The sequence below is a fragment of the Eutrigla gurnardus genome (assembly GCF_963514095.1).
Source record: "Eutrigla gurnardus genome assembly, chromosome: 14".
In the NCBI taxonomy this organism is placed as follows: domain Eukaryota; kingdom Metazoa; phylum Chordata; class Actinopteri; order Perciformes; family Triglidae; genus Eutrigla; species Eutrigla gurnardus.
Window position 1 is genome coordinate 11009703 of NC_139937.1, and position 19070 is coordinate 11028772.

At 40.5% G+C, this 19070-nt stretch overlaps 2 protein-coding genes across 3 annotated transcripts in view; one reads left to right on the forward strand and one right to left on the reverse strand.

Annotated features, from left to right (window-relative positions):
* Nucleotides 1–3742, reverse strand: part of ulk4 (unc-51 like kinase 4) — a 75271-nt gene extending 71529 nt beyond the window's left edge. The window contains exons 1-9 of the mRNA XM_084027298.1: nucleotides 3664–3742; nucleotides 2727–2867; nucleotides 2261–2360; nucleotides 1977–2116; nucleotides 1716–1878; nucleotides 1220–1321; nucleotides 875–958; nucleotides 688–763; nucleotides 302–427 (exon numbers count right to left, since the gene is read on the reverse strand). Of these exons, the coding sequence (XP_083883424.1) occupies nucleotides 302–427; nucleotides 688–763; nucleotides 875–958; nucleotides 1220–1321; nucleotides 1716–1878; nucleotides 1977–2116; nucleotides 2261–2360; nucleotides 2727–2864 (929 nt within the window). The 5' untranslated portion in view covers nucleotides 2865–2867; nucleotides 3664–3742. The remainder of the gene's footprint in view (nucleotides 1–301; nucleotides 428–687; nucleotides 764–874; nucleotides 959–1219; nucleotides 1322–1715; nucleotides 1879–1976; nucleotides 2117–2260; nucleotides 2361–2726; nucleotides 2868–3663) is intronic.
* An 11022-nt stretch (nucleotides 3743–14764) lies between these two features.
* The window catches only part of trak1a (trafficking protein, kinesin binding 1a), a 29458-nt gene continuing 25152 nt past the window's right edge, over nucleotides 14765–19070 (forward strand). The window contains exon 1 of one of the 2 annotated variants that reach the window (XM_084027157.1): nucleotides 14765–14928. Coding sequence is in view for 1 of the 2 variants with exons in the window: in XM_084027155.1 (XP_083883281.1) it covers nucleotides 19048–19051 (4 nt within the window). In the remaining variant the exon portion in view is untranslated. Of the gene's footprint in view, nucleotides 14929–18852; nucleotides 19052–19070 lie in introns of those variants that run through there. The other variant, XM_084027155.1, reaches the window with a different exon arrangement.

Sequence of the window (19070 nt, forward strand, 5' to 3'; positions counted from 1 at the left end):
TAGGCATATCATTTTTCCATTGAAGATTCTGGTAATTCTGCAGGCTGTTTGTTGTGTTGTAAAATGTGACTGCTTTGTATTGAAAGGTGTTTAAAATGTAATATAGATATAGATAATATAGATAGATGATATAGATAGATAGCACACTAGGCTTGAATGACATTGGGCCATCTACCATATTAATGTGTACATTAGTACTTTCACAAAGTTCATCTGTAAGCAGTAAAGTGGTTGCAACAAAATGTCTGTATAATGCTGTAGGAGCTATAAAATAAAGCGAAATAAAAATGTATCAACACACCTCCAACTAGCTGAACTGACCCCTTCACAGATACTTTTTTCATCCCGTTCCACTTCCTCTTCTCCTTCTTCCTCCATTAGAACTTCAGTCCAGAAAGGGTGGTTCAGCAACTCTGGCCAGTCCATCCTCATGAACAAAAAAAACAAAACAAAAGTAAACATCAAGACAAAAAACATGCAATAAAAAGCAATTAAGTAATTCAACATTGCTGTTAAGTTAATTTAACTGTCCTATAAACTATCCAGCTGTCCATTTCTATTCAAGTCAATAACTAAACTTCTTTATTTAATAAAACTTATTTTTAATAAATGATGTTAAGAGAAAGTGGTTAATTTGTGTGCGTGTGTGTGTGTGTGTGTGTGTGTGTGTGTGTGTGGGAACCTGACCTCTTATCTGGGTTTTTGTTGAGCAAGCCTTTCAGAAGATTCTGGAAATCCTCACTGGGAGGACTGGCTGAAAACCCTGGCAGATAAACGTATTAATGAGAAAAAGCAACTCTATAATAATAATATGTGTCAATTATCACTGTGTATCTGTGTCCCATATGTCTGTATGTGAGAGAGTTTATATCACCTGTCTTTGTGGGAGGCAGTGGTTCCTGATGTAAAATCATTTCCGTCATTTCAGTGTAGCTATCCGAATAGAACGGAGGTTTACCTGGGAAGCAAAAACAGATTGGGTCTAGGTTTACAACACAGTATACAGTAATAATGTATGTTGATGTGAGTGTTTCCTGTTAACTACTGTTTCAGCTTTTTACAGTCATAAGTTACGGTATTCAAATTTGTTGGGTTTTTTTCAGTTCAGTTCAGTAGGCTCATCAACAACAATCATGAATGACAAGTACCCAACAGTACAGTGTGTGTGTGTGTGTGTGTGTGTGTGTGTGTGTGTGTGTGTGTGTGTGTGTGTGTGTACCTGTATACATGTAGTAGAGTGTACAACCCAGAGCCCAGAGATCAGAGCTCATATTGGTTTCTGATCCCTGCAAAACTTCTGGAGCTCTGAAAGTCGGAGGACCTGAAAATATACACACATTAATTAGGAAAGGCAACAATATTAGAAGATGACATCATCCTCATCATGAACAAGGGTTTGAGTTTGTTTTTTATTTGTTGTAAGCTAAACTATGTCTCCAATTTGTAGCACATCCAGCCATTTCCCAGATGGCCACTAGTCTTCCTCTGCATGCTTTTCCACCCTGCCTGTCGCCTGTCTGTTCATATATTTCCCAACTGCTAATACATTTCCAGACACAAAAACTGTAGAAGATGTGTCCCAATTCAACTGGATCCATCAAAACATTGTTGAACATTGTTGAACTCCTCTTGGCTAATCTACTGGTTAGCTTCTCCATGCAACAACAATGCAATGCATATATAACCAACAGGATAAGAAAAACTACTCATCCGACCATGTAATCTTGTCTTTGTGTTGTCAAAGTTCTCCTTGATATCTCCATCCCCTGCCTCCTCGGATACAGAGAGCAAGGTGAAGAAATCCTCCAGAGTCTCTCCGACTGGCTTGGACAGACAGAAGTTACTAAACTTCAGAGTGCCACTACCATCCAGTAGGATCTATAGGCAACAAAATGAAACGTACTGTATTCATCTAATGTATCATATTTTTGCGGTTGTATCGTTAGTCCTGCATACACATTAATGCAAATGCAAACCTTAGCAGGGGTCAAGTCAGAGAAAATTATTCCTGATTCATGGATGTGTTTCAGTCCTTTGACCAGGTCCCAGCCAAACCTCCTCACCACATCTTCTGACAGACATCCGTCATGACCAATTATTGACTCCAGGGAACCACCTGATAGACAGATGGATAGATAGAAAAGAAGGGAAAAAAAGAAAAGACAGCAAGCATTAGAGAGATAAAAAAAAACATATAGAGCAAGAATGACAAATGTAAATTGAATGGTGCATGACCGTTAATTGGGAGTATGGGAAATACCTGTACAGAGCTCCACTATCAACCAGAGGTGGTTACTTGTCTCATACCACTCGTGGAAGCACACTACATTCGGATGAACAAGATCCCGGCTGAGACGTACCTTAAAGGGGACAGAAACAACACATCATTAAATATGGGTTTTCTTTACCGCAAGGCTCACAAGCAAATTCACCCTGAAATAATCAGGACTGTTTAGTAAACAATGTTGATGGAAATTTGAGAAACTAATTCCACTGGAAACAGGGCCCAAAACTCTGATTTCCACAACAGCATAGTTTTTTCAAAGGCAATATAACCCTCAATAATCCTATAAATTATCATCTTTGAACCATTATATCACAGTTGGTGATTTCATGGCTGTTCAGGCTGTATAAAACAACTATACTACAATTTATGAATAAACAAAGATTTCTGAAAATACAAGAGATGTCTTAACAAGTTTATAAAGTTTAAAGATCTGTCTTACATGGTTAGTGATCTCAGGTCTCTTAGCTTTGTCAGCGCAGATGATGGCCACATAGTTGAGATTGCCCTTCAGTCTTCCTTTATAGACAACAGAGCTACTGCCTGCCCCGAGTTCCTCATACAGGATGAAGTTCTCCATCTGCTGTGGAGAAGGAATAAAAAAAACTCTAAACTCATAATCATTAGACAATTTAAGAAGTTGAGAAAGTAGTGTTTGTCATCAATAAGGAAAAAAGGCACAGAAATATTAGACACAACCAAACATCAAGTATTTTATGACCATAGCTTTATCATAAATGCTTCTGGTGGCATCATAAACAGGATATTTGAAATATATTGTTAGTAAATTATCCATAGAATTATTCCATAGCCTGAAACATATTCAAGTTATCGTTAATACGGTTTGACAGTGGCTAACATATATATATATTTTTAATAAAGAAATAACACAGGACTGCATTTGACAATAACGTCATTCATTTTTTTATCGAGGGTGAAAAAAATATATACATAAATATAACTTTGGATAAATAGTATAATTTGCTAAATGTCTATGTTAAAGTTACCTTGGCTTAACTTTTTTTTTCCGTAAATGACGTTACCTGTAAACTACCAGCTGATTACAATTACGGTTGACACCTGTTTGACTCTAACAGTCATAAAAATAGTTTTTTAACAGACAGCTAGAAAATGTAGCTACTGTACTTTAATGTATGGGCATGTTAGAAGTAGACAGTTAACTATAGATATCTATGCACGATGTTTTAAGTTAACGGTTAGCTCGTATGTGCTGTTTCAACCGCTAACGTCGTCGTCTACTCAGAAGCACATGCAGGTTTGTTCGCTGGTGACAATGCAGCAGTTGACTGCAACACTTAAAAGTAACGACATTCAAATAAAACTGACTACAACTATACACAGCGCCACAAACTACTTACTAAACAACGTCTTCACTGTCCCTCACAACTCACTGTCGGACTACCATCGAAGTTACCTCTTCAACAAACCGCTGTTTGTGGGCGGAAGCGTCACGGGCCACGTCATTCCTAGTAGAAGAGGGGAGTCTGGAGTTCTTCGGATAGAATGAAAGATAAATCTCCTCCCGAAAGTTATGACATACATAAAGCGCAGTGTAACTGTAACTTTACTCAACATTTCCACGTGCACGCAATACAAGAAAAGAGTTGGTTATGTTGTAAAAGTTGTATTAGTTTTTACCTGACCTCCCCCATGTCGTATATTCCTGCGTCGCTAAGATACAAGAGTGCACACAACAGACTGCACGGTCAAACGTATGGGGTGTAACGATCCTCACTATCAGAATGGCTGTGACATTTGGAAAAGTATATGACACAAAATAAATCTGACTTGATCTACATTTTAGAGGCTTTTAGACGTTAATGTATAGCTTCAAAACACAATTATGTTCACAATTTGACTGCAGTCAAATGTCCTTTCCAATTACTCGTGTGGAGAGACATACCATGGTTTCTGGACATTATATAGGCTACAGTCGACGGTGCGGTCCAGATTCTGAGAATAAGGAACACTACATTGACAATTAAATTAAGGTTTACTGGTTGATGACCTCTAATCGGGTCATAGCCTACTTGGACAGTCTCTCACATTGCCCCACTACATCACAGCCACAACCAACCAACCAGTTTAGATAAATGACATTCTTCGATGTTGATCTGTCCAAGAACGCAGCAAGTTAGGTTACATGTTGCGTATACATAAAAAGACTTAAAACATGTCCACGCATCAAAACAAGAGAATATACACCTGGAGAATTGCTTTGTATTCTAATGAGATAATTTATGGTCAAACTTCAGTTAACTTTGGTTTAAAACAGGTCAGAGAGATGAAGGAGTCTGCAGGTCAGCAAGACCAATTGCCATAAAAAAATCTAATTATTTTGAGATAATTATTATTTTCTGAGTCTGCATAGGTGACAACTTAAGCCTAATCAATTATTGAACCTATAAGATTATAGATAGTTTGTATAAACAAACTGCACATGGGTCAACTGCCAACAGCCTTCTACCAAATCTGCATGTGTATAACAAGTGAAGACCCACCCAGATTGTACAATGTGCAGTGAAAAATCCTGTAGCCTGAGTTTGAAAGATATCTAAAAGCAGCCTGATAAAGTGGGTCAAATAAGCCCAAAGTAGTGGGACAAGAAAATATGTAAATTATATCACCACAGTGGAGCTGAGTAAAGAATAGGAGACGTTTACATGAGAATGGAGAGGAACATAACTTTAATCTATGCCCAGTGTGTTTCTTGGGTAAACTCAGTAACAAAGAGAGGTGTTGTAGAGAGGCTACCTGACCTTAGTAATACTAACTGTGCTGTCTCAAAAGAGCAGAATTTATGAAAATATCACATGACTTGAGTTATAATTATTTTTATTTTGTATGTTATAATATAGTCTAAGAGATTATAAATAAATAATGAACATGTAAGCTCTTAAAATAATACTATTGACACTGCTTTAGCATTATTAATCCAAATCTACAAAGTAGTAATGAAAGGTGTCAACTAATTGAAGTTGATTTGCCCTACAATCTTTGCCTTAAAAATGTTGAAGTAGAAGTAAAAAGTAACAGAAAAGGAAATCTCAAGCAACCTAAAAGTTTCCACCACTAGCCTATTGGGTCTTACTTTATTTCATCGAGCAACTAAACAGTTAATTTACTGAAGCTACAGGTTCCTGATTGATATGTTAAGGGCGAGAATCTGCTGTGTTGGGTCCCTGCTCACGGCATTAGATGAAGACCGAACAACCGGAGACCGTGGAAATCCTAATTTAAAACCTGCGAGATTAACTAAACATGCTGAAAGTACCATTTCCGGAGAGAGCATTTTATTCTACAAAATAAAAGTAAGAAACATTTAAATGGAAAAAAAATCACCACATTTGATTATTACAACATTGTATGAATTAAATGTAATGAACACAAATCTTTTTTTTAAAGGCTGTATTAATGACAGCTTTTTCCACAGCAATATTTGTATATAATGAAATTGGTATCTTGAACTGGCCAGAAAAGCCACAGACTCCTACTGTCGACCACCGAGGAAGCTGTAATTTTGTGTCTTTTGTTCAATCGTGTGTGTTAAATGAACAACACCAATAGAAGATTCACACAGATCATGTCATAGTTTACAGGAAACTGGATATATACCGTGGTTTGGATTGGCAAGTGTTTATGATCTCAGTTTGAAAATATGTAAATAGTCACATTTTGAAAAAATACCCTTTTTCTTTTACGTCCAATGGGGGTTTCTACTGATTATAAACACGCTCAGTAAATGCAGCACAGTGCTAATTATAACAGTGTATCTTCAATTATTAAAACGCTTTCTTTCCATCATATGGTGCAGTTTTCCATGTCTGTCACACTAACGGTGTACACACCAAACAGATAAGCAAAATGTTTAGCTCAAGTGTCACACTGTTGTCTATACAGTTTCATATATGTATTGAGAGCAAAACAGACCTCACAATAAAATATATATTGACCTATATTTTGAAATGACTCGCACCGGATGCAGATGCATTTTGTTTCTAACTTGACTAATGTCCGCTCAGCTGCTTTGTTTCCACCAAGTGATTCAGTTACTCTCGCTAAAGAAGCCAAAAAAAAGCTGGTGAAGTGTATGAGCAGGCTCGGGGCTGACTCTGGATTTTATCACCTGTATTCGTCTGTTCACTTGGCTTGTTTTCCGCCTGACCGTGGCTTGTTTAAACACCGGTTTGTCCACAGGTCTGTTTCCCGTGGGGGTGCCTTCCATGGTTCGGGCAACGTTACTTAGGATTTAGGTTAGGTTGGTTAGGCGTGGCAGAGGCATCTAGTTAGGGGTTAAGATAACGCTGGGGTCAAGCCAAGCATCTCAGAAGACGACTCGCCGTTGTTGGAAATAAGTGTAGGATCACGTTACGGTAGGGGGGCACACATATACGGGGAAACAGACTTTGACACAACACCGGTCGCGTGGTAGCATTGTGGATAACCACGTTGAACCGCTGATTAGACGAGCTTGTCGCCCAGCGGAGATAGCGGAAAAGATAACGGATTCCGCCTCCTTGGGGAAGTCTGCGCGAGCAACGGTAAGACGTGTTTTTGTGAGTTTTGTGAACTCTCCCATTTAAAGTGTGATAATCATATCAGCAGGTGCACAGGTCCACACGGTAACGCATGGTAACGCATGGTAACGGTGTAATGGATCTGTGTGTTTAACCAGTCTCCCTCAGTGGAAGTCCTCTTCTCCCTCGTCCAAGTCATTTCTACTCAGACGTGTGTGTGTGTCTGATACAGTGACTTTACCAAGTTTCCCCAGTTTACTTTGTCCGACTCAGAAGTGAAAATGTGGTGACTTTTGTCCCAGCTGAGTGGGCACAGATTGATTTCAGATTTAATCCCATCACCGCTAATCTGCCTCGACTCATTAAATGTGAATTAAAGCATCCTGACTGATTATATCAGCTACTGTGAACAAACGTTCGCTTTTAATATTAAGTAACATGAATATTATAAAAACTGGTCAACTTGTGGTATCGTTATATATTGATCAGACAATGCTATTTGAAAGTGTACACAGTTTGTTTGTTTGTTTTTTACATCTATTTATGTACTGCTGGATGCGTTTGTTTGTTTTCATGACATGCTATAATTCCATTTGTACTTAAACCATTTAGGCTACCCCTTTATTAAAACCAATATTAGGCTCGTTCGAGATGAACTGCGCCTCATAAAGTCGCCTGGAAAGTAGACGAGAGCAGGAGGCGGAGCCTAAAAGCTGCGCTCCAGTCGGACAGTTTCCATCAGCCTTCGAAGATTCGACAGGACGTTATAGAAAAAGTTACATCCTGTTAGACGCGATCTGTAGGCTATCTGTAGTTTGCAATCACATTCGCAATTATTTATATTTGTTCATAAATATCTGTGGAAATCAGAATCAGAATAATTTAGTAATCCATCAGTCAATTGTACAGCTGCAGTTGCTTTATAAGACTCAGGAAAGAGAGTCATCCATCCATCCATCCATCTATCCATTGTCTACCGCTTATCCTGTATTCAGTGTCACGGGGGGCGGCTGGAGCTGAGGCAGAGTACACCCTGGACAGGATGCCAGTCTATCGCAGGGCCAACATGTAGAGACAGACAACCATTCACGCTCACATTCACACCTATGGGCAATTTAGAGTCACCAATTAACCTAGAAAGAGAGTCAAATAAGTTTAAACATATAAAGTATTAAAATAATGCCACTAAATATAAGTAATGTATGAACAACATCTATATAAAACACTATACTGGATAGTAGTGTATCTGCTGTTGATGTAGCAGGGTTTCTCAGCCAGCACAGAAAAGCTAAATAAGGTTCCAGTTGGCTTTGCCAGCGAACAGCACATGATCTGTGGAAGGCCTGCGTACTGTCGCGCTGCTCGGACACACAGCAGGCCGCACGGTTAAAACACAGACTCCTGAGAACGTTCACACAACCAGGAGACCTGAAGGGATCAAATGTCCCACAGATAGACTGCGACCGACAGATGGGCTGTGGGGGGTGTTTGTTCTCATCTGACCTCTCTGTCCACTCTACACACACACACACACACACACACACACACACACACACACACAGAGGTGTGTGATATCATTATTTTGTAACTCGACCACCCCTTTGAAGACACCAACATCTCCTTCTCAAGGACTGGACGACATCAGCATGCATTATATATATGTTGGTATGACATTGTATAAAAAAGAGCAAGTGATGATAGTGTATGTGTTGCTTTGCCAGCACACAGACTTCCATGTAAGTAAGTGTGCCGCTGATACAAGGACTGATGAACTTGTATATTGTCAAAGGTTGCTTTTATGTGTGAATGAGGCCGCCAACATTAAAGCTCTTTTACTGCACACTATCACTGGAGAGTAGCTTTATGGTTTTATGGATGTGAAGTCGGTTGAATTAAAAGAAAAATCACAAAAAATCAGATGGAAAGAAAATAACATTTTGCACAATGCAAACTGCAAGGAGGTGGTCTAGACTAGTAAGCATGTGTGTGAGTGTGTATGAGGGGTGAGATGGTTATTTGCCTTTAAGGATTGAATATTTATTGTTTGACTGATCATGACTGACACTAGGACTCGACTGATATGTTGACACATTGATACTACCATAATGATACTGTCATTTATAACTTAATAATAATGATGTACTTCGTTCAGTATGTTGGCACTTGGTGTGATACAGAACAACAGTGTCTGGATGACATGCTACTGTTCAATCCAATAGTAATTTTTTGCAATCGTACCATGTAGAAGTGAAATTAAAGCCTGTACATTTGCAAAGAGGATGAGTTATTTTAAGTGTCACCGTTAAGGTTCACTGAACTGAGCTGAGCTAAAGTGATGCAGCTGTGGAGCTTATAGACTGGAGGTTTTAGTGAATCATAGTGTGTGTCTGTGTCAGATCCAGACCTGGGACAAACTTGAATCACTTTCATGTACAAGGAACGCCAGCAGAGCTTACTTCATGAGCGCTGCGGTTGCTCAGAACGTTTTATATTAATGAGCTTGGCAAAAACATTTTTTATTGAATTGACAAGGATAAAAAGAAGTCCTAAAAGGTTTGACACAGGTCTACACTGTACCGGTGTCATGGTTTCCGGTGTTTGATAGAATCCTCTGTAACAACTTTGTTCAATCCTGTCTTTCCAGCAAAGCCTTAGAAGCGGCTGTGCTGTCACATGTATGCACAACCATCAGCCCTTTATCACTTTATTTTTGCATTATTCTTCTTTCCCTAACACGTACCCTCCAGCTAGGAGGTGTGATGCATGAAGGGATTTCTAGGAAGTCTCACCTTCCTTTGACTTAGGACTTTGACATGTGACTTGTTGGGCTTTATACTGCACAAGGTTCTTTCTTCTCATTTCATCCAAACTTCTCTCTTTGTCTTCCTCGTTGTCTCTATTTTGAGAGAGAGAGAGAGAGAGAGAGAGAGAGAGAGAGAGAGAGAGAGAGAGAGAGAGAGAGAGAGAGAGAGAGAGAGAGAGAGAGAGAGAGAGAGAGAGAGAGAGAGAGAGAGAGAGAGAGAGAGAGAGAGAGAGAGGGCAACTTAGAACATCACTTAAGAAAAAAAGGTTTGAGTTAAAGGCAGTTCATGTAAGATGAATATTAATAACTGAGTGAGGCTCTCATGAATGTCGGAGCCAGGCAAAGTGATATAGTAATACATAACATCACCAACAAAGCACCAAACAACTAAGTCTCCAGTTTTGTGTTTTTTTCTCTCAGTTTTGAATGATCAATTCCTTTTGTGAGTTCCATCTCTGAAAAAAAAAAAATTGTTGAGTACAAATACTGATTGATTTGTATCTCTGGTCAAACAGAGGAGCATTGGATTATTGATCGGATCCATTGATCATAAAGTGGCTGACAGGAAGGGCTGCAGTCTGGACTGACCTTCATTAAAGCCTCTAATTTCTAATTAAAATAATCTTATACTTATCTGTGATGATCTATTTACTACTTTCTGTTTGAAAAAAAGTACTGACTGAATGGTTTTCATGCAAATACTATGGTGATACTAGACGATATTGCCATACACATTTTTATTAGTACTTAATATTTTGAAGCTACAGTAGGGTGCTGGCAAAACTGAGGGGCTTTGAAGTAGTCCTATTAGAAAGAAAAGAATGGTAGAGGGAAAGCTAGAGGGAATTAAAGAGAAATTTGAGCCCGGGCTACTGAACCCATCAGGTCGGGTCTTGAGCCACTCGGTTCAAGACCTTTTTACATTTAATTAAACAGTACCCGGACCTCTTTGCTTTTTTATAGATGGCTACTGTGTAATTATGTTACTTATGTACACAGGATAATGCTGACATTGCAATTTTCAATAGCAACCAATGTTTACTCCTGATCTTTGTCAGCTGCTAATAGCTTTGTTACGGTTTTATAGCAGGACATTTTTGTATGTTTGTCTTCTCACCATGGTGATGTTATGGACGCAGTTTTTTGGCAGACATATCTTAGTTCCTAATGACTAAGTAGGAATATGAAACCCCCGTCACCCATCTGGTGTTTCTCAGGGCAGACAAACAGGTTCTACAATATGTCTTGAAGCTGATTTTAGATTCCTACTGACCTTAGTGTTTCATGGCAAAGACAATTCAAAGGAAGTTGTTAGGATGTACACAATGTTAGTCAGTCACAGCATGATGTCCCCCGGAAACACCATGTCCTGCTTCATTCCATTAGCCAGGATACATATGCATTGAACAACACTGTACTGTCAGTCAAAGTGCTCTAAATTGTCAGCTATTGACAGTAAGGAAAGCCCCTCTAGCAAGGACAAACCTCAGCACACAGCTACTAGAAAAGTGCTGCAGAGGCATGATTTGCAGCAGACAGGCTAAGGTTTTAACATCTTTGGGGAAAGTGGCTACAAACAGTTAGTTCACAGCAGACTAACTACTAAGATGCATACCCATGTCTGTCTTAGTACAACCTAAGATTTCTGATTAATAGACATCAATTAACTAGAAAAGGACAGTAGGGTCTGTTCCTAAGCCAGAGTGAATATTATGTGGTTAATTGCTCTGTTAGTCATAAAATGCACATGCTTGATTCAAGCGTATTATTGCTGATGCTCCTGTAGGGTGCGCACCTAAACAAAACTCATGTGTTGAACAGTTGACGACGTGATCAGGCACCGCTTGAATTTCTTCATGTGGCGAGGCATAACCGTTTGTTATTGTGTGTTTGCACGTTTGTTATGTTTTTTTGTACACTTATCTGAATATCTGTGGGCTTGTAAAAATAACATGACATTGGAAGTTTTATCATTCATGCATCATTTGTTGGGTGATCCTATGAATATATAATTTCACTCAAGTGACTCACGTCTAGATATGGTCAGATCTTTTGATCTAAAAGGTCTTAAGGAGATCAGTTTGCACAAAAACCCTGAGCTTGGTGGTGCAGCACTGGTTTTCCTGTAACAGCTGATAGTTAATGTCCAGGCCTGTGTTGTAATGTCCATATAGTTAAAGTTGAAGGCACAGTCAAGAGTAACTGATTAACAGAATTCATTGAGAAACCAAACAGCAGGAGGGACACGACCATTGTTCTTCTCCTAGACACTGGACTGAGAATAAATACTACAGTATTTTTTAGGGGTGTCATTAAAGGAAGCACACAACTGTTTGCTATGTAAAGGAATAGGAGCATATAGGATGTCTCCCTGCTTTGTTGCCAGGCCAGCCACATGTTCTACATGTTGCATGTGAGCGTGTCCCCCTGGCTAGCTCACGGCCAGGCTAGCTCCTGTGGTTGCAAGTGGCTCTTCTTATTCATTACATCATCTCCTAAATGTAGTCTGTGCTTTTGGATGTCACCATGCCCTACCCCACTTCTGAAATAAGTTGCGTAAGCAGGAACACAACATGTGCCTGTTTGGGCTCAGGACCAAAAACAAATTGAAATGTCACCACATGGAAAACATGAACTGTGACCGAACCAAACGCTGTGAAGACTGCAACTTTTTCAATTGAAGTTTCAAGAAAATCAAGAGAAAGAAGGCAGAAAACCAGCCTTCTCCTCAAAAGAGGAATTTCAGTTACTGTTCATGAGCAGCGGCTAACTTCCTCTCAACGGGACCCAACCCTGTCATTGTGAGACCTGCTGGAGGACGGTACAGGGTGGGAATGTTGTGACCATAACATATTAGATGTTGGTACTGTTGCTCCTGCAACTGCTGAACTTTAACTTGGAAATATAGTACTGTTTAGTCAGCATTGCTGTAATAATAATGACATTATTAATTCAGGGCGTATACCCTGGCTTCGAAGAGGTTCTGTCTTAAAGGGCTGCATTATTAGCCACCTCCTGTGATTGTGAATGGGGTTTAAGGTGTTTTCTTATGTCTTGTTTCAAAAGTTTCCAGCCTCGTACCCACTTTTGTTTTAGTCATCAGAAAGACTTCGAACCTATGGAAGAAGCATGTAATTGCAGCCTGTCACATGTTCTGCAATGACTGTATAGCAACAGTGTTTGGACGTCCTTCACTCCTAAATAATGGAAACTGTGTGACCTAAATTCTACTCCCACAAGGCACCAAGATCTGGCTCAATATGTCCAAGAAGAGGTTAGGGTGGGGAAAGAGATGAGTGAAGATAAATGCAGGAGAGAGGACGATACATGGAAAGAGAATACAGAAAGTAGAAAAACTGAAAAACCACAGCTGAGACCAGATGTAGCTCTGATCTAGCATATCAGGCAGCTTTTCTTGGGGGTTTGTGTGTGTGTTTGACTTGAAGGGGTGACTATTAATAGAATCTTAGCCAAGTTCCTCTTCAATGCTGGGCTGGAAGCCTGCTGAGTGATATGATTGCGTTGTCTGCCTTTTAGCTTGTCAGCTGGGTTGTTTTGTATTGTTGACACTGTAGCTCAACGGATTTGACTTATTGGTTGTTCTTTTCATTGTTAGCTGAGTCTTACTTATGACCTGTAGAGTTGTTGAGTGTTTTTATTATTAGGGGTCGACCGATACGGCTTTTTCAGGGCCTATGTCGATTATTACTAATCTAGGCGAACGATAACCGATGTTTGAAACCGATATTTGTCTGTAGTAAAAGAAAGTCAATAGGTGTCCAAATTTAGAATAACACAAACTCTTCACACAAAACTTTGTTGAAATTATCTTGTCTGTCAAATGAGAGGATTTGTTGTTGTTGTTTTTTTTTTTTTTGGTCATGTAGCCTTGTAAACTGATTATTTTTGAGATTTAAACAAGACATTTTCAGACATCATCTTGGATTTGAGGAAGTTGCGATGGCCATTTTCTTTAACATTTTGTAGACTAATTATTAATCTATCTATCATTACATATCAGTAGATTAATCATAATAAAAACATTTATTTTTGTTTAGTGTGTCTTTATGAAAACATGCACATCGTGCAGATGAGGGTGATACCCGTCTATAAGAATCGGACAAATTCACCATGATTTCACCCATTGGTTTGGGGACTGACGCTATGAAGCCTTGAGTGGTATTTTGGCTGTCGCCATCTTGTTTTTTTGCAACTGAAGTTATTCAAGAGGGTGGAGCTAAATACAACTGAATGCTGAATAACATTTTTAGGCAACAAAATATTACAAAGGGGTTAAATTTGGAAGACAAAAAAAAAAAGACACTGGGACAACACTGTGGCAGTGACCTGTCAAACACAAAGTAGCCACGCCCTAAAGCATACACTGCTTTATCATCTATTTGACTCTAAATGGGACTATCATTCATTTATGAAAGGGACATAATGTTGTATTGAAGACATGCAACTAGCGACCATAAACTCGTATTTACAACGTTAAATGTGGTAATAAATCAAGTGAGAAGCAGGGTCATTCATTTACGATTGGACTTCTTGTGCAACCAGAGTCGCCCCGTGTTGGCTAATACAAAGAATGCAATTAAAGGTGCTTCAGTTTTGACTGTCGTCTGATGTCGCCATGTTTATTAATACTACGGCTAGCCCAAATCTAAGTGAGAAAAAGAGAGAGGGCTGTTTCGTTTACATCCAGTACCGTTTTAGGCAAACATAGTGACATGTTTGCACATATTAAACTAATGAAAGAGTTATATCCACAGCTTGTGATGCATTGTGTTTATGTTTTTTACTTTTCTGCATCTTTTGCATCTGACTTATGATTTAAAAGATAATGCAAAATAATGCTTCTTCTGTCTTTTGTTCTCTCTCTGCTTTTGTATTTCAGGTATACAGTGAATAACATCCAAGTGTGTGGTTGTGGTTCTCCGACTCCCACTGGTCCTGTGCTCAGGACGCCCAGATCAGTTTTTCCCCTCCAGTCCAATAATGCACTTGAGACAAATGTAATTTTGTTTTGTCCCATTCCTATTTTGGCAAGTCCCAACATTTGTCCATGGCTGGACGTGTTTTAAATCGGTAACCACCCAGCGCCAAGCTGGACCCAAAGACGTCGCCCACCCACGCCCCACCCCCTAAAAAGCCTTCCGATCACAGAGAGTGGCTCCACGACCCAGGGCTCCGATTGGCCAGTGCAGAGGAGGAAGAGGAGGAGTATGTCAGTGAAGCAAGTCTGCCAGCTGCACTCCAGGAGTTCCCAGCCACCTACAGAGATGCAGAGACCATTACTGGTAATGTGGCATGCGTACGTTATAAACATAGGTAGACGAAACGTACTGGAATCCATTTGGTTGTGCTGAATCAGCGCCAGATACATAAATATATAATTCAGCTGTCAAACAGGCTCTCCGATTAAACATCCACCTGGTTGTATTGGTTGTCAGATCTGAACCCAATTAGATGTAAACCTTAATAACAGCCCACATCTCTAATGGTTTTGGAATAAGCTGGGAGGAACATTGCAGGCTGAGAAGCATGGTGTGATGGTGAAAGTGAGGCATGTGGAGCTGTGAGAAACTGTCCCTCTTTATGACCCTTTTCTAATGTCACATCCTGTCAGTGGAGCAGCTCCAGGGGACCTCGGCTCTGTGTAGAAGACAGCATGTGAGAGCAGCTCCCAGTGGGATGTCTATCAACTCTCACTCATCTCCCCTTCTCCTTTTCTCTCACCACTCATCACTCGGAGGGAGCAGAGGGACACTAAAGTGTCGTCTACAGCAGCCACAAGTTAGCTGTGCTGTGGCCCATCTCCTTTGTCTTGACGGTCTGAGTGAGCCCATCTGGACCAACTATCTGGCAGACGCTTTTAACAAGCCAAATGATAAAAGATTAATGGATATTGATTCCATTTTTTTGCAACCCTAATCATAAAGCAATCTTGATCGTCCCAAGCAGACTCCAGCTGAGCCTGTACTACTACAATACATGGCCATAACACTAAGCGATGTGTCCAGCATGCAATCCTGTGTCTCGTGTGATGAAACTATTAAGTGCAGCAGTGCTTAGCTTCTATTTAATGAGGAGCTTAGGACCCTGAGGAACAGTAAGGGATGGAAATATGACTTAATATAACTATAATAATGCCAAGCACTTGTACAGCACCAGACTTAAGAGTCAGTTTAACAGTTTCTTACCCACAGAAACAACAGGAATACACCCTTCCTGTAGTTTCCTGGAGCACATACCCTCACACCCTTGACCATGACCTCAATTCCTCGTATTATTACAAGTCCCTTCATCGGCTAGCAATCTAGTGCCTTTTAAATACTCAGAAACTTGGCTCTGCTGTTATCCATACATCAGTTCGGTTTCCAAACAACTCATTCTTTCACATGGTCCTACAGGGCTGGCAAAAGCCAGGATACACTCTGGAAATGTCATCAGTCCATCACAGGGCTGACACACACAGATAGACAACCACGCTCAAATGGAGAAAACCCGAGCACCTGGATGTCCTGTCTTGTTTTCTTTAAACTGGGGACGTCATTGATGTTAAGTACAATGATTTCCCATTTATTGTGTTTTATTATAGTGTAATATTTAAGCTATGTATACACCTATATTCGCGGTAGAAAATGGAGGATGGATACACCCAGCAGAAGAATAACATGGCATTACAGTCTGTTTCCCTTTTCCCTTTTTTAAAACAAAACATTCACTTCTTGATGTCAGCTTTATATTATCTGAGTAGGAACTTGTTAGTGCAACAACCAACAGTGTAACACACATCACATGGTGAAATGACATCCTGTTGTAATATATCTATTGCAGTCATGTGTGTTTACAACTGAAGTCATTTAAAGGCAGGTTAGGTCAGTGCTGCCCTCTGCTGGTCGGATAGGATTACTATAACTATTATATCACTTTCCATTGCAATCTGTTGCATTTTAAGTTCTTTCTTGCTTCCGTTACTTGCCTCTGTCCCCCTCTCTCATTCTACCCTGTATGTCACGTCTCCCTGCCTAACTCACTAGTGTAATTTGTCCTTGCTGAGAGAGAAGTGTGTGTGTGTGTGTGTGTGTGTGTGTGTGTGTGTGTGTGTGTGTGTGTGTGTGTGTGTGTGTGTGTGTGTGTGTGTGTGTGTGTGTGTGTGTGTGTGTGTGTGTGTGTGTGTGTGTGTGTGTGTGTGTGTGTAATTTCACTAAGTCTAGAGGATGAATGAACACAAAGAACTGAATAGAGCAGCTCATTGCCATGGGGCAGTTCCTGGGTGTGAGGTCAATTCTCCGTGGTTACCGGCCAGCAGTGATGTAAAGCGTTGAGTAACTGTGAAATTATGGGATGCTTGCTGAGGAGAGGGAAATCAGGAGCAACCAGGCAGACAGTCCGAGAACTTGAGCGATGACCGAGGGAAAGTTACGTAAGTGGTCAAACGGAGTAGAATCCGAATTGCTGAGTCTGCTTCCTGACTCCAGTCAAATCACGGCATGTGAAAACATCCATTGTGTGCTGTAATCTTTAGACCAGAGCTGTGCACCATTTGCTTCATCTCTCTCTCTCTCTCTCTCTGTCACACACACACTCACACACACACTCAGTAGAGACAGAGACAGGTAACATGAGCTTGAAACAGCGTTTACCCAGAGATGTGTGGAGGAATCGGCTCCTATGAACTATTGCAGGCCGTCTTTAAGTGTTCTCGACTTTATTGGAGTGCAGTCATTTTGTAGCACTTTGAGTGAAATTGGGGTCTGTTAGAGTTGCCATGGATACAGTGTTTTTGAACACAAGAAGTCTGAAACATCCAATCTAGAACTAACAGCGAGGAGACTGGCTGGTTCCATACTTGGCAGAACGCGCTTAACAAAGAAGTGCACAATCCTCTGGCTCACGTTTCAGGCTCAGGAAAGCAGTGTTGTCGGCCTTTACATATCTGATACGGCAACATGTCCTGCCATGTCCATGCCTCCTTACTTGATCGTTTCCTGCTTTTGTATTGGTCTTATTTTATTGTATCTTATGTTACACAACAGGAGCTTGCTTTTGCAGCAAGAATAAACCACTTTTACATCTTGTAAGCCACTTCTCATATTCAATTTCACACATTTCTCAAATCCTTTAGTTTGTATTTATCATGATCCCTCCCCATGTTACCATCATCTTGTATATCGCATAACATACAGCAACTAAACAGAAAAACAAGCCTACACTTGAATCTGTATGTGGAACTGATTTGGACTGGTTAGTGGCACCTTAGTACAACCTCCCACACATAGGTCTTGTTGTCTGCCAGTGATATTTGACCACAGTGACATACCCTCATGTATTTCATGTGCTTACCCTCTGTGACCAGTGGCAGCTTTCAACTGTAGCCCAGTCTAATTCTGGACAGGGTTGTGCTGCAGCTCCATGAGAACCTGGTTGTCATTGAATGGCTCCTGTGGGGGAAAAGTGTTAGTGGAATATAGTTTGTCATGAAAGTAACACCACTGGTGTTGCATAAATACAAGCACAATCCATTCAGAAATGTTATTTAAAGTTGAGAAAACCAAGAACATTTTAACATTGATCCCTTTATTTCTTTAAATGTCTAAACTACTTGTGAATCACCCTGATCACTCAAGTTAACAGGAGGTTTTTTTTACTAGTAATTATAAAGTGATATATTCCAGATTTTCCTGCTTTTAAGACCTTTTGTAAACAAGTTAAGGAGCTTGTAGATTACATGGAAAAAAACCTGGGTTTTTGGCAGTTCTTCTGCTGCACTCATGTTGTACAGGCCGTGATTGCTGCTGTAGCTGTTGCTTGCATATATTCTCCTTAATCTAGTATCTTTCATCGGGCTTGTATCTCTGCATGTAAGAGTTTCACATAAAGCAACTGTCTGCTGGGTCAGCGAGGTCGACAAGCGGTAAAACAGTAGGAACAGCTTCAGGCTTGCTGTTACCCACAGTGTGTTTCTACTGAAGGGAGAGAGAGAGAGGGGAGAGAGAGAGGGAGAGGGAGTGTGTTAAGCTAGCACGGCTCGGAGGAAGAGCCCAGCTGGGTTTTGTTGGCTGTCGGAGTGAGGAAGAGAGAGAGGAGGAGGAGGAGGAGAGCAGGCTGCTGGGCGGTCCATGTGGATACCGTCATTGGCATGTCAGGCATGACGAACCAGTTTGGCTCGGGTCTCTTCCCTTCACTCCTCCCTCCCTTTTTTCCCGTCTTCCCTTTCTGTCTCTCAGTGCCGTCCTCTAAAACTTTTAACACCCTCCGTCTTGTTCTTCCTGTCTCTCTCCCTCCCGACACTTTATCTCTCTTTCTCTCTCTCTCCTCTCCGTGTTGTTTCGTGCGACCTTGCCCTCTCCTGGTCCAGTGGAAAATGTGATTGGAGGGCAGCAGATCTGGTGGTCGTTGGGGCTTCAGACACCATGAGTGAGTACACTGTTCCTGC